The following is a 16,269-nucleotide window of genomic DNA, read 5'->3' on the forward strand; positions in this document are numbered from 1 at the left end:
GTCTCAACTATTTACTGTATTAATTAATGACTTTGATAATACAAGACAGCCAAGTTTGTCAAAGACACAACGATTGGTACTGTTAACGGGAGCATTGAATTACAAAAAGAGCAATGATTGATGGAGTGGGCAAAACTGTGGCAGATGGATTTCAACACATGGTAAATGTGAAAGCATCCATTGTGAAAATTTAGGAACAGTGCAGGTCCAAAGAGATTTGGGGGAATTTGTGTACCCAGATCACTAAAATGTAGTAGCCACAGAGCGATTACCAAAAAGGCTAATAGAATGTTAACCTTTCTAAACACGAGGGCTGGAATATAGAGGGGAGGAAGTTCTGCTATAGCTATACAAAGCCCTGGTTAGACCACATCTGGAATAATGCATATAGTTCTGGAAACACCACCTTAGCAAGGATATGTACCTCACAACATTTAAGAAGTATTTAGATGAGCGTTTGAAACACCATAAAATACAGGGCTATGGGCCAAGTGCTGGAAAATGGGATTAGGATAGATAGGTGCTTGATGGCTGGCACGGACACGATGCTGTATAACTCTATGACTCTATAATGCAGGAAATGCAGATTTAGCAGAACTTTACCAGGACTTCAAGGGTTAGAGCAAGAGGTGAGATTACATGAACTTGGCCTATATTCCTAGGAATACAGAAAAGGTTAAGATATGACTTGATTCAAATTTTATGATTTTGAAAGGAATTGACAGGGTAGATAATTAAAATAAAAAGTTTTTGAGCTGGGGGAGGAATTTTGAACAAAGGGACATAACCTCAAAACCTGAGCAAGATCATTCAGGTAGGAAAAGTTAAGAAATCATTTTGCATGTAAAAGGTGGTAGTAATGTGGAACTCTCCTCAACCAGAACAGTGGATGCTGGTTCAGTTAATAATTTTAAACCAGAGATTGACAGAACTTTGCTAGCCGTGGGTATTAAGGGATATTGAGTCAAGATGCATGGGTGGAGTTCAGTTATACATCAGCTCTGATCTCACAGTGATAGACAGGCTTGAGGGGCTGAATGGCCTCCTCCTGTTTACTTTGTAAGCTTCAATTCACCTAGCACACAGAGGAAAGAGCTTTTCTAGAATCCTTCTTTCATTTTCAACACAGTAGATCATCTTTCAACTTTCTAAACTCGTGAATGCAAGCCAAGTTTATCTGCCCTCACTATTTAACACTTGAAGCCCTGGTATCATTCTGTCTGTACTGGACCTCCTCCAAGGCCTTCCTAAGATGCAGTGTCCAGAATGGGGTGCAGTGCCTTAGATTAAGGGCGATCAACGCATTGCCGTTTTCATAATGGGACGATTATGTTCAGATTCGGAGAGCTTGGCATCCCTTGAGCCAGCTCCCTGCTAGCTCAATCTGTCTCCATCATCCTGCTGACAGACTTGGAGAGCTGGTTTCTCGTAGGCCCTAGGAGTGTGACACCGGGCTAAGGGAACTGGGTTTAGAAGTGCAAACATCTGTTAGGGGTGGGGCAATGAGTAAATTCACAAACAACAGGATCCTGGAATCAGAATTAAAAGCAGTGCCACTATTATTGAAGTGGCTCCAGGTTCAACTTCCTCACAGTTGGTCAGCAAAACTCTAGACTAACCACTGATAACAGATTCATTTCAGTCAAGAGGCAACAGTCACTATTTGAATGATTCTGCTGCTCGTGGAGGAGTGGAAGTAAAAAATGCTCACAAAAGACCCAGAGACTGACAACACCAGTCTGTTTTGTGCAGTGAACTGAAAGCCATACATTTAACAGAAAAGATTGTCTTTTAGAAAGCCTGAGAAGGAGGACAAAGAGAAACTGAGTGACACACTGGCCTTTCACCTTGGAAACAATGGCCAAAATCCAGCTAAAATTAATTGCATGAGACATCTCCTCTATTGGTAGGAAGGTCCAATGTGAAATGGATCCAGGCACTCTCCAGTTTCTCAGGTTTTAGGCCTACTGAAACCAGCCCTAATTCAGTCCTCACTGGCAATCTCATTCAACAGGCCAATGGATGACTTCTGTGAGTCACAGGGTAAAAAAGAGACATAAACGCTCCGCTGAGGTTGGAAACAGAGACACAACAGAGCAGAGCACACTTTACCGAATGGGTAGCTGCCTTATCTGTGGCCTGGGAATGCTCAGAGAAATTTTATTCTGCATAGACTAAGGTCATGCAGCAATGATCAGGCAGCAATGATCCCTGCACTCCTACATGTTTCAGAGTCTTGCACAATTTACAGCAGGAACCTCCTCAAAGCACTGGAGAAGTACTACCCAAGTGCTTTCGCAAGATCTTCCAAATCCGGTGGCAAGAAAGATGGTCCAACTGCAGTAACCTCTCTCTAGCCAATTTGCCCAGTATCAAGGCGCTAATCACTCAAAACCAGCTCCACGGGGTAGGACACGTCACTCGTCGGGAACTGCTCTACTTGGAACTCAGTCATGGCAGGAGATTACCAGCAGGACTCTCAGGAGGGGGAAATGGTTTACAAATGTCCTCAAATATCACCGCCAACTCATGGGAGCCCTTGGCCTGTGACCTGCCAAAATGGAGAAGGTTTATTTGGGGAGGCACCGATCACATCGAGGGAAATCGTCAGGATCATGCAGAGATGAAGCAGAGAGAACTCTCAACCCTCCATACACCTCATCTGCCCATCCCTTCAATCACCACCTTCCCCACATGAGGCAGAGTCTGCAGGTCAGGCATTGGACTTATCAGCCAGGTCGGAACCCATCAAGACAGAGTGGAAGCAAGAGATCCCAGATCCTGAGGTTCTACCTAGAGGTGCCCTCTTCTTGCCTGGGAATGTTCACAAACATAAAATAGTGGGGAGAGGGGAGCAGAGGATAGAAATATAATAACAAAAATATCTTACCTTTCAAACTCACAAGAGCTTTTGCTGAAGAGCCTGTAAATGGAAAACAGTGACAGTTAGTTCACTGGGAATGGGCTGAAGTTCTAAAACTTTAAAAATGACATTGTCCAGTCACTGACAGAACTGAATTTATACAGGATTCAAATCAGACACACAATACTGCCCGAACGCCACAGCATCAGTTTAGTAATCACCATTAATAATTTGACAATAGCCCATCCCACTTAAGCAAACAATTGATGAATATTTGTTTAGTTATTGCAAATTCAAACTCTTGAAACCATTTTCCTCTAATCCATTCCATTCACAGCCATTAACTGAACTAGTTATTTCCTTCAAACCTGATTCTAGAACATTCCCACTGCTCGCCTGACTCTGGCCTACCTCTGCACCCACCCCTCCCTGTTCTACCTTCAGTCACCCAGCCATCCATTGTTTTGGGTCTCAGATGCTGATAACAATGCACTTGCCTGAAGAAAGAGAAAATTGTCCCCATCAACATCACAATATTTACCCCCCAATCAACATCACTAACATAAGAAATAGGGGCAGGAGTAGACCACACGGCCCATTGAGCCTGTTCCGCCATTCAGTACGATCATGGCTGATCTTCAGCTCCAACTCTACTTTCTCGGCCACTCCTTGTATCGGTTGATTCTTTGGAAGACCAAAAATCTCATCTATCCCAGTCGAAATATATTCAACCCTCTGGGGTAGAGAATTCCAAACATTCACAACCCTTTGAGTGAAGAAATTTCTCATCTCAGTCCTAAATGATCGGCCCCCTTATCCTGAGACTGTGCCCCATGTTCTAGATGCCCCAGCCTGGGGAATCAATCTCTCACTATCTACCCCAAGGCCCTTAGAATATTGTAGGTTTTAATGAGATCATGTATCATTCTTCTAAACTCCAGAGAATATAGGCTGTTGACTCAGCCTCTCGTCATAGGACAACCCCCTCATCCCAGGGACCAATCTAGTGAACCTTCGCTGTACTCCTCCAATGCAAATATATCCTTCCTTAAATATGGAGACTAAAACTACACACACTACTCCAAAATTGTGTTCTGACCCTGTAAAACTGTAGCAAGACTTCTTTATTCTTGCACTCCAATCCCCTTGCAAATCTCTGCAACATGTCATCTGGTAATTATCACTTTGCTGCTTCTGGGATCTTGCTGTGCTTTGGACCTTTTGGTTGCTGTATTCCCTACATTACAACATTGACTGCAGTTCAAAAAGAACTTTGCTGGCTGTACACTGCACTGGGATGCCTGATGGTCATGAAAGGAGTTATTTAAATACAAGTTCTAAAGTTGCAATATAGCTTATATTAAAAATAAATCAGTTACGAAAGGGTTTATTTCAAAGTTAAATTCTCATCACGAACATCAATGGGGAACTTCGATTTGCTCAGCTTTACTCTCCGATTAATATTCTGCCTCTCCTGAATGCATTAAGATCCTGACTGGGATTCAGTTCCTTGGACGATTGTCACCCACTGCTACCTCACCTACATGCCCATACAAGACCTCACATTCTACTGTTCACCCTGGTGAATCAGCAGACTATCAAGGCCAGATATTCCACCAAACATACCAGAGAAGCATGGCCGAGCATTATACCGTCGGACTGCTGGTGCCTGGCATTATACCGTCTGCACCGGTGAACCGACAGACTACTAGGACCAGTATACCTGCTGCACCGGTGAACCAGCAGACTACTGGGGCCATTACGCCTTCTACACCGGTAAACTGGCAGACTACTGGGGCCAGGCATTGTGCCGCATACCGGTGAATCTGCAAGTTACTGTGGCCAGGAATTATATTGAGTTCTGTTGAAGGGTCGTGAGGACTCGAAACGTCGACTCTTTTCTTCTCCACTGATGCTGCCAGACCTGCTGAGTTTTTCCAGGTAATTCTGTTTTTGTTTTGGATTTCCAGCATCCGCAGTAGTTTTTTGTTTTTATCCCCAGGAATTATACTGTCTGCACTGGTGAATCAGCAGACTACTGGGGCCAGGCATTCCACCGACGATTCTGTACTGTATAGCACAAAGCCAAGAAGGAATGTGCACCCCAGTAATACAATGAATGGGAACATGACCAATACACCATCCTGGCTGATGCAGCCAATTGTAACCAACCCTAAACAAATCAAAAGATAGTGAGGTGGAGAGTTGTAAAAAGGAACTTCCAGAGTTTAGGGCCTCGGCAGCTAAAGGCATGATCGCCAACAGACTAAATCAGATTGCAAGAGGAAGAATTGGATGAGCGCTGATTTTTAAAATTGAGGACATGCGGGACAAGGAGCCCCATGTAAGGCAGCTAACACAGTAAAATTCACCTATCGAACATCAACTTGTGTGCTCAGGCACTGAGACTTTACGGTTTAGCTTTTTAAAACATTAATGCTGTTTGATATTACTGCAGCTACAGACTTACACCTTTCCCTGGGAGCCCATTATTACCAAGATGAGCTGCATTCTTCACTTTACCAGATACTCCCAGATTATTTTGAATTCCCTCAGTAGGTACAAAAGAATTTGGTGAACATCTCACCTCCCAATATCTGCTCTCCTTTAAGTCCAGAAATTCCTGCACTAAACAAAATGATTTCATAGTAACCACACTGTCGCCAACAAACAGGAGACCAAAACGACCCAATTCAAAGTGCCCAGAGGCATGGCTATGATGACAATAATTACATGAAATTAATTGAATTATATGATCTGAAAGAGAACAGAAATATTTGTACGTACACAAACTCACTGCTCAAAGATGAACTGGGACTGAACAGATGAGTAATGGGTGAAAGCTGGTAGTGGGGAACAACCCAACCATGAGATCTCATCGCATCAATAGACAGCTCAGTGAGACAGCTTGGACAAGGATAAAAGCAAAAAACTGCGGATGCTGGAAATCCAAAACAAAAATAAAATTAAAAATACCTGGAAAAACTCAAAACTTAGTTCTGTTGAAGAGTCATACGGACTCGAAACGTTAACTGTGTTCCTCTCCGCAGATGCTGCCAGACCTGCTGGGTTTTTCCAGGTATTTTTATTTTTATTTTAGCTTGGACAAGGAGTTGGCTCAATTAATATTTCACACCTGTGTACCAAGGACCCGATGATATCACGAACACCTGCTTGGGATGGCAAGTTATACATTTCTGACCAGTTCTGTTTACCGACTGGAATCAAAACCCATTGCAGTCAGTCATTCTACTGAAGTGGAATTCTGCTAAATACTTGTATTTCGATAAAACACTAAAAAATAGTCTCTGTTGGCTGAAATCCAAGACACTCGGTTTTGGACAAATTCAGTTCATATAGAAAAGCAGCATCTCACCAAGAAAATCCTGGCATTTCATTTCAACTATAGTAACTCTCTGCAGCTGTCAGCAAGCTCATACCAGACTGGAGGTGGTGGGCCAAACCTGCACACCTCCCTGGCCTAGTGACAACGAAACATGTCAAGTCGGAAAGCTGTGCAACTTGGAGGGGATGGCGTTTCCATCGTGTTCTTGATCTTCACTGACAAGATCGCATTCACCCATGTTAATGCTCAGCCACCTCCTCGCCTCCCAGAATTCTAGTTTCAAAATCAAATTTTGACCTAATTTCAACTGAACAAAAGTGAAGCAATTTTAGCCATGCTAATTCTCATTTCATTTCAACCAAAACAGCGTGCGTGTGAAATGACTGCTCTCATTCTTCGACAGTGAGAATAAACTGCAACAGAAGTTTGCAACCACAAGACAACGGTGTGCGGTTTCAGAGCTAGCAAAAATGGATTCCATCTTGGAGTAAATCTGTGACATTTACTATTTTTTAGAAGTGAGAAGAGTTTCATGAGTATACAATTTAGAAGACTGGACTTATTGGTACCAAAACAACATAGGACAGCAACTCTCAAACTTGTGTGTGCATGTGCAAATATCGGCACTCCTAGGAATTTCCAAAATCTGAAAGATAGTGTCTGGCATCAGATGCAGCTGCTGCCTGTGCTGGTGGATCTGACAGAACGGATCACATGGAGTGTCTGCAGAACAGTCAACAATTAAAAAAAGGTATGCCTGCCTCCTGTGCAGCATTCACTTCTTCATACTAAACATTTATTAGTGTTTTGTAACACAGATCCTACCAGCATGGCTGGATTACAAGGCTCACATTTGGCAGGAGAGAACAGCAGCTTAGTTACATTTATTCATGGGTGCTTTGCCTAAGCCCTGATAATCAACAACCAAGGAGATTTTTCTGTCTGGAGGTTGAAGGGCAGCGGCCACAGCTCAAAGGCGGCAACAGCTATCCATGCGGTGTGTGTAATCCCTGTAGTTTATAGACAAGTAAAGCGTCTTTAACATTGTAAAAGGTATAATGGGATATCGAGTCACAGGTATATTAGGGCAGGTGATTAAAAGCTTGATTGAAGAGCTGGTTTTAAACCTCTACTAGTAGTTAGTGGCATCCCTTTCCTTGTTTTAGATAAGGGGGCTGTTAATGCCCCATTATCTTCATCTCCTCCATCATGCTCCTAATTTCATATTTTCTCTTATGCAGAGGGAGTTCTTAAAATTCTGGCTAGCTATATTGTGAACTTGCTGTCTCCTCACCCCCACCCTGGCAATGTACTATACAGATGTGAGAGGAAGAGGGGCCAATTTCCTTTGCTATGCGCGGCCTGTTTGTTGCACTGAGTAAGACTGCCACGCAGCTGCATATGTACACGTTTTAAAAAGGACCGCTTTTCGTGCGCAGCCCTTTAGTCTCCTGTGTGGCAAGTTCTGTACTGCACCCGCACAGTTTACAGGGAATGTCAGAGAGGAGAGAGCTGATATCCAATACACTGGTTAGGGGGAGGATCCTATGGCACTATTTCAAAGAAGAACAGGGGAGTTATCCCTGGTGTCCTGGCCAATATTCATTCCCTCAATCAACATCACTAAAACACAGGTTAACTGGTCACTACCACATTGCTATTTGTGGGAGCTTACTGTGAGTGAATTGGTTGTTGCGCTTCCTATGCTGCAACAGTGACTACATTTCACAAGTATTTCATTGGCTGTAAAACATAATTTTTAGCGGCCAACCACTAAATTTGATGTGAATGTCCAGTTATCTGGAAATTGGAATTAAAACAATAACATTTTCAGAGAGCTGTTCAGCACTAACACATTTCTATTCAGTGCCTTTTGGTACACCTCATCAGGTAACTGTACAGTCTACTCCACTATAAGTTAAGTATTTTTTCTCTCTTATTGAGGGTTGGTATCAATACTCTCAATGGTTATACTGTAGACTCACTCTCTCTTTTCTTATGATGTAGATGTAGAGCAACAACTGTAATTTTACATTCAGGTGGTTAAGCCAGATAACTGCACCAGGAGTAGCCAAATGTAGTGTTGAGAAGCTTCCATTGTACTTGTGAACCAGGCGCTGAGTCGTTATGTTCCATGACTTGTTCTGAGTGACCACAGTCACACACTGCAGAGTTTTCAGTTTTCCTTTTGTGAATCAATTATCCGCACCCACGATGGTTTGTGCAGATGGAGTTTAGGATTGTCCAGGAGTTTCACGGAAGATTGAAGGCAGAGATCTTCCACGTCAGGTCACTCACGAGATGTTAGCGAATTTCTGTGAACTGCATTCGGCTCTCCAAGCTGCAGCAGGGCTGAAGTTGGCAGGATCTTTTAAACACCTTAAACAGGTATAAGAGATTCAAAGTATTCGTGGAATTCTTGCTAATTTGTTAAGCAAATCTAAACCACTCAGAATGATAGGTTGCCACTAAGGTGGTATGAAGTAGAACATGTTGGGGGAAGTGGTGGCACAGTGGTATTGTCACTGGGCTGGTATTCCAGAAGACCCAGGGCAATTCTCCGGGGACCCGGGTTTGAATCCCACCATGGCAGATGGTAAAATTTGAATTCAATAAAAATCTGGAATTAAAAGTCTAATGATGACCACAAAACCATTACCAATTGTTGTAAAAACCCATCTGGTTCACTCATGTCCTTTATGGAAGGAGATCTGCTCCTTACCTAGTCTGGCCTACCGTGACTCCAGACCCACAGCAATGCGGTTGACTCTTAAATGCCCTCTGAACAGGGCAATTAGGGATGGGCAATCAATGCTGGCCTGGCCAGCGACACCCACATCCCATGTGTAGAGGGGTGCATATGAAAAGACCAGTGAGAAAGCAAGGGAAGACAAATAAAGCAGAGTTTTATGTTCAGCTGTCAATTCATTAATTGACTGTCTTTGGGACTCCTCGTTGCAGATTTAATAACATGACAGCTTCAGGCTAACACAAAGGAAGCTCAATTCCATGCAGCCTATGGCGAGTATCCAAATGTAGTCAATGCCTCCTGTTTAACTTGAAAGGGGCACACTACAAAATCCTAACTACAAATGAATTCTATACAACTGAAAAACTAAAAGAATTTAATTTTCAAAGTACTCTTCCCTTTTCTGGTTCCAATGCCTAAACCAGCACTGACTGCCAAATTTTTAACAACTTGTAAAATGTGCCAAGGTGCTTCACAGGAGTGTTATCAAACAAAATTTGACATTGAACCACAGAGAGGTATATAGGACAGAAGAGGTGGGTTTTAAGTTAAATTAAAAAGGGAGGTAGAAAGGCAGAGCTTAGGGCTCAGACAGCTGAAGCTTTACCACCAATGTTAGAGGGATGAAGCACTAAATTCAAAAAATAAACCAGCTGGTTAAAAGTAATTGAATTGCCTTTGAATATGACAATGGCTCTGTTACCTTGCTAAAGTGCCTGTGTTTGGTAGGCTGAAATTGTACACTTCCTGAACCTGAACTCAGTCACCATGCATTGGACATGAGGTGTCTACTATCAGTATGATGGAGGAAGGCAGGGATGACTAACACTGATTCCCATGATTTTACATGTTTTATAATATATGGGTTAAAAAAATACAAGCCAATAGCACTTCAATATTACGTGGCGTTTAGCACTTTATAGGACAGCAAGCAAGTAGGAAGTTTGAAATCAGGGAGATTAAGGTGAGTGGTGAGGAGTGTGGATGAAGCAGGTCATGTCAAAGGGGAGGGTTTTGAAAGCAGCAGGAAATTGTATGGAAAGGAATAGCTGAACAATCGACCACTAGGACTGAAGCAGAGGTGTAAGAAATAGTCCAGCGGTAAGAGGAGCAGAGTATGAGTTAGAAGAGCAGAGGGTGAAAGTGAAGACAAGAATTTTCATATGAATTTAATGGGATCCAGGGAAGCAATAGAGCGGTTGGGAGAGGAGAAGATGGTCATGCAGATTTCTACCTCCAGATTGGGCTTCATTACAGATGTCCACCTGCTTTTTGACCCTAAACAGTCAGGGATTTCTTTTGTTTGGCCAGATGGAACACTGAACCCAAGCTGGATCTCATTCTTTCTTACAAAAGATGACAACATTCTCTTGTAAGCTTCATGAACAGTACTCAAAACCTTGCCATTGTAGCCAAAACCACTCCCAGGGCTCTGCACGCTAGGCTAGGAGTTCCACTTAGTGAATCAACACAGTGCAAATAGCCCTAATTTTTAAGGTGACACATACAGGGTTTCGTCGATTTCCCAGGGTTTCTGTTCTCGAGTTCATCCAATTCTCTTGGATATTCCTGGTTTGCAACACTCCATCTTTGGTAAGTATGCCATAAACTTTGGAACTCCCTCCCTAAACCTCTCTCACCTCCTTGAAACCCTTTGACTAAGCTTTTGATCACTGTCCAAATACCCGAGTCTCAGTATCACATTTTGTTTGGCAATTGCCCCTATGTAGTGCCTTGGGTTGTTTTCCTACACTAAAAGAATTATATAAGTGTAAGTAGTTGTAATGAAAGCTGCCATAAAACACTTCCCATGCAGCTATTGCAAGGTTTATAATCCTCCTTGGTAGCCAGAGTTACGGGTATCTGAAGGATGTCACTACCGATAGTGCATTCCCTCAGTACCGCACTCAAGCCTCAACTTAAATTATGCCCTCAAGACCCTAGAGTGGAACTTGAAACCACAACTTTCTGATTCAGATGAGTGTTTTACCACTGAGCCAAGGCTGACACCAATGGACACAATTACAATGACTGGAGGGAATTTTCAGCTGCACAATAGTCAGGTGTGGCAACAAGAGCAATCTGAAGTGATGCATTGGGAGCACTGCACAATACAAATTCCACGAAGTAAATCTACAGAGAAAACTTGATGATCTTGGCATATATTAGAACACAGGAACTTTTGCAATTGCCTGCACTGGTCACCAAGATAATTACTAATACCAGCTATACTCTACTCACATGACCCATAAGTGGGAGCTGGTCATTTGGGCACAGGCCTTGGGGGCAGCAAGTGTGCATTTGCCAGAGTGCAACTGGCCTTTCATCCAAATTGTATAATATGTACATCTTAGGATGAGAACAGGTACTTAGGAGCGTTTGCCATATTACTGAATTATAACTTGTCTATATAGCAAATTGGGGGAAAACCAGTGTAACATATCCACATCCTCAACAAATTGCCTTTTGCTGATAAACACCGTCTAGGGACACAGGAACAGCAGGACATTCAGTCAGATCATAGCTGATCTGTGACCTAACTCCCTATATCTGCCTTCACCAACAACAACCCCCAACCTGCCACAATATTCTTTAATTGCTTCGGTTAACATAGAAACAATTTTCAATTTTAATATTAACAATTGAACTAGTATCAGTTGTTGCTAAACATCCACTATTCTTGCATGTAGAAGTGTTTCCTAATTTCACTCCCGAAAGGCCTGTTTCTAATTTTCAGGCCATGCCCACAAATCCTGGACTCATCAACCAGCAGAAATAGTCTCTAGTGCCCTGTCTGTTCCCCTTAATACCTTAAAAACTGATATCACCCTTAATCCTCTAAATTTCAAGGAATGCAACCTGGTTTGTGTAGTCTCATAACTTAACCCCAAAGTCCAGAAGTAAATCTATGCTTCACCCTCTCCATGAACAATACATCCTTCCTAAGGTATGGTCCAACCGTATAATAAGAGGATAATTATAGATGAGGAAACCACTGAAATCATAAATTAAATACATTTAGAAACACCCACGGCAGCATCTGATTGCTTTGTGAACAGTCAAGTGCTTTCAGTGCAGTACTTCCTGATATTAGGCTTTGTCATCTTGTCCTACTTTAGCAGTTTATTTTAAAGCAGTATCCCACATTTACATAGACCATTCAGCCTCTTCAGCCTGCCCTGCCATTCAATTAGAACATGGCCCAAGCTGCACCGCAACTCCAGCCACATCCTGAAAATTTCAATCGATCCAGGATCAAGTGGCTTCGAGTATTCCAGATTTCCATTGTATCGAAAATGTCCTCTCTGATTTTCTAGCTTTAATTTTAAGATTATGTCCCCTTGTTTTGGATTCCCCCACCAAAGGAAATTGTTCCTCTGTGTCTAACTTATCAAATCATGATTGCACTTTTAATTGCACCTCATTCAGATCACTCCTCACTCTTCAATAGTCAAGGGAATACAAGACATTAATGATCTAGACATGAATGTAGGAGGTATGATCAGTAAGTTCACATGACATGAAAATTGATGGTGTGGTAAATAGTGAGGAGGAAAGCCTTAGACTACAGGATGATTTAGATGGGCTGGTCAGGTGGGGAGAACAGTGGCAAATGGGATTTAATCCTGAAAAGTGTGAGGTGATGCATTTTGGGAGGACTAACAAGGCAAGGGAATACACGTTGAATGGTAGGACTCTAGGAAGTACCGAGGATCAGAGGGACCATGGTGTGCATGTCCATAGATACTTGAAGACAGCAGGACAGGTAGATAAAGTGGTTAAGAAGGCATATGAGATACTTGCCTTTGTTAGTCGAGGCATTGAATACAAGAGCAGGGAGGTTATGATGGTGCTGTATAAAGCATTAGTTAGGCCACATCTGGAGTACTATGTGCAGTTCTGGTCGCCACACCATAGGCACTGGAGAGGCGCAGAGGAGAATCACCGGGATGTTGCCTAGGCTGGAGCGTTTCAGCTACGGAAAAAGACTAGGTGGGCTGGTGTTGTTTTCCTTGGAGCAGAGAAGGTTGAGGGGGACCTGATTGAGGTATACAAAATTATGAGGGGCATAGACAGGAAGAAACCTTTCCCCTTAGTGGAGGGGTCAATAACCAGGGGGCACAGATTTAAGGTAAGGGCAGGAGGTTTAGAGGGGATTTGAGGAAAAGTGTTTTCACCCAAAGGGTGTTTGGAATCTGGAACTCACTGCCTGAGGGGGTGGTAGAGGCAGATACCCTCACAACATTTAAATAGTATTTAGATGCACACTTGAAATGCCATAGCATACAGGGCTATGGACCATGTGCTGGAAAGTGGGATTAGAGTAGATAGGGGCTTGATGACCGGTGCAGACAGGATGGGCCGAAGGGCCTCTTTCCATGCTGTAAACTCTATGATTCTATGACATGTTTATGCCATCTGTCCTCATAATTTAACCTCTTTGCCCCAGTACAGTATTGTTCTGGTGAATCATTGCAAGATAAATATATCCTTCAACAGTGCAGTGCCCAAAACCTTAATGCAGTACTCCAGATGGGGTATAATCTGTCAAGTGGCTCCTTTCCAGGATGAAAAGCCTAAGTTTCTCTAGCCTTTCCTCACACCTCAGGCCCTTGGCATAAAGGATTGGCCTCATGCTTTTTTTCTCTGCACTGTTCCCAGAATTTGAGCAACCGCCCTCTGTTATAGTGGCCAAAATGAGACACAGCAATTAAGGTGCATTTAGGGTTGCCAGCTGTTACTTTCCCCCATGTTCCAGCCATTAGTCAGCCAATACATCCAATACTTGCCTTCCTACACCGATTGGAAAGCAAAAAGACTCATTGCTCATATTGGATGCTTTTAAAAAAAATTTATTTGTCATGGGATGTGGACATTGCTGGCTAGGCCAGCATTTATTACCCATCCCTAACTGCCCTTGTTCAGAGGGCATTTTAAGAGTCAACCACATTGCTGTGGGTCTGAAGTCACATGTAGGCCAGACCATGTAAGGATGGCATATTTCTTTCCCTAAAGGACATTAGTGAACCAGATGGGGTTTTACGACAATCGGCAATGGTTTTGTGGTCATCATCAGACTTTTAATTCCAGGTTTTTATTGAATTAAAATTTCACTATCGGCCATGGTGGGATTTGAACCTGGGTCCCCAGGGCATTACCCTTGGTCTCTGGAATACTAGTCCAGTGACAGTACCACTATACCACAGCCTCCGAAGAGTCATATGGACTTGAAACGTTAACTCTGTTTTTCTCTCCACAGATCCACAGATGCTGCCAGACCTGAAGAGTTTTTCCAGCGTTTTCTGTTTTTGTTGTTGAACATTTTAAATCTGATAAAGAGAAATGTTCAAAGCAAATGACTCAAAATCTTTTTTTCATGTCCTGGTGATTTTTCTCCGGGGGGGTTACACACAGCTGTGCCCTGGAGATTGATCTTCAATCCCTGGAGATTCCAGGCCAAACCTGGAGAGTTGGCAACCCTAGATGCAATCTAGCCAAATCGTTGCATGGTTTGATCTTGACTTCTTCTGGCAACAGCCCAGCTACAAAAATGCAAGCCCTTGCAAAGCGAAGATAGAAAAGGATAGCAAAATACTGCAGATGCGGGGAAATCTGAGGCAAAAACATAAAATACTGGAAATACTCAGCAGGTCAGGCAGCAACTGTGAAAAGAAATAGAATTAACATTTCAGGGCGATGACCTTTCATCAGTTTTTGATTCGCTGCAAAGGTGCTGCCTGTCCTGCTGGGTATTTCCAGCATTTTCTGTCATTATTATAGAAAGGGGATAGATTTCTGTGCATTGAACAGAAGTGAGTGCACTACAAGGCAGTAGCATACTGAGGCATTATGACAGATAAAACAAAATACTGATTTCTAACAAAAGGACTTCGCCCTCATTGTTAACTTGTCTTTTCATTTCTCAGATGGTGATGGGTTGGCCATGTGTTTCCTGTTATTTCTAAGCTATACACTTGTGTTAACAGTCTCCACACTCCAGGCTGCACATTATCCCATGTTCAAACAGACTGCTGGCACTTACTCAAAAAAGTCTGTATGGACCACCACCTCTTAGGCCCTTGGAAAGCATTTGGGGTTCCTGTGGCAGACCAGTCCCCGCAACTATACATCGAATAGATCTTCCACAGGAATCCCATGCAACGGAAACTGGACAAAACCAATGACTCTGATCACAGGGAATCACAGGCCCTCTGTATAAGCACAGCTTCCAATTTCAACAGAAGAACTGGCAGAACTGCAGAACACAATTCCAAAAACTTAAGTTTAAAAAAAAAAGAAAATCACAGAACTAATGAGTAACATTCAAGCAAAACACTCATTCAACATAAAGCAGGAGCCTGGATGCCAATTTCTGTAAAATTGGCCAAAATAATTTACCCAACTCCACAGACAAAAGGCCATAAATAGCCAATCTGCTGTTCATTTAGTGTGTGGAGTTTTGCCATGATTATTCAAGAGATTGTTAAATCAGAACCCTAGCTACATGGCAGTCTTGGGAAGTTAGTAGATTCTGTAACCCGACTCAAAAAGGACTGGGATTGATATTGGAGGAGAAGGGGAATTGATTGAGAAACTGACAATATTAATCTGCATGCGTTCACATAGGAAAAGGAGAAGTTACAGATGTGTTACAGACAGTAACTCAAAAGGCAGTTTCAGGTGGTGTCTTAAACCTCTTGAAACTTAAAAGCATCAATGATCAACATGCTTAAGGAGAAGCTGGTTAGGTACATGAGAGAGAAAGGAATAGAAAGATATACTGACAGGGTGAGATGAAGTAAGGCAGGAGGAGACTCACGTGCAATATAAATACCAGCAGAGATTAGTTGGGCTGAAGGAATAGTTTGTGCCCAAACAAGTAATATTCTGGGCACAGCAATTCAGTCCATTTTGCTGAAAAAAGAGGCATGCTGTCAAAGCTTCCAGTCTTCCACTCATCAGGACAAATTTGCAAGAGTACCAAATCTCAAAGGGAACAATTTAGACTGCATGGGAAGGTGAAAAGCTTCGACAGCATGTCGCTTTTTTCAGCAACACTCAGTCCATTTTACTGTGAAAATTATAAATCAGTGGCCTAGACAATAACTTGGTGCCTGAGAGGGGCATAAAGCAAATATCCAGCATTAAAGATAGAGGAAGTTGGGGACAAATGAATTTCCTTGGTCAGTTATGCCTGCATCGATCCCTGTGCCCAAATGCATCTCAGTTCATTGTAACAGCTCTGCCAAATGCTAAAGAGACGACCACAAAAAATTCCTGCAGTTAAAGCAGTTAAAAAATGGATGCAAA

General features: G+C 42.7%; 1 protein-coding gene across 2 annotated transcripts in view; it reads right to left on the reverse strand.

Annotated features, from left to right (window-relative positions):
* lin9 (lin-9 DREAM MuvB core complex component) overlaps positions 1 to 16,269 on the reverse strand; it is a 102,677-nt gene that overhangs the window by 52,614 nt on the left and 33,794 nt on the right. For both annotated transcript variants that reach the window (XM_078542753.1, XM_078542754.1), the window contains exon 2: positions 2,891 to 2,923. In XM_078542753.1, coding sequence (XP_078398879.1) covers positions 2,891 to 2,923 — 33 coding nt within the window. The remainder of the gene's footprint in view (positions 1 to 2,890; positions 2,924 to 16,269) is intronic.

The sequence above is a fragment of the Cetorhinus maximus genome, chromosome 5 (genome assembly GCF_964194155.1).
Source record: "Cetorhinus maximus chromosome 5, sCetMax3.hap1.1, whole genome shotgun sequence".
In the NCBI taxonomy this organism is placed as follows: domain Eukaryota; kingdom Metazoa; phylum Chordata; class Chondrichthyes; order Lamniformes; family Cetorhinidae; genus Cetorhinus; species Cetorhinus maximus.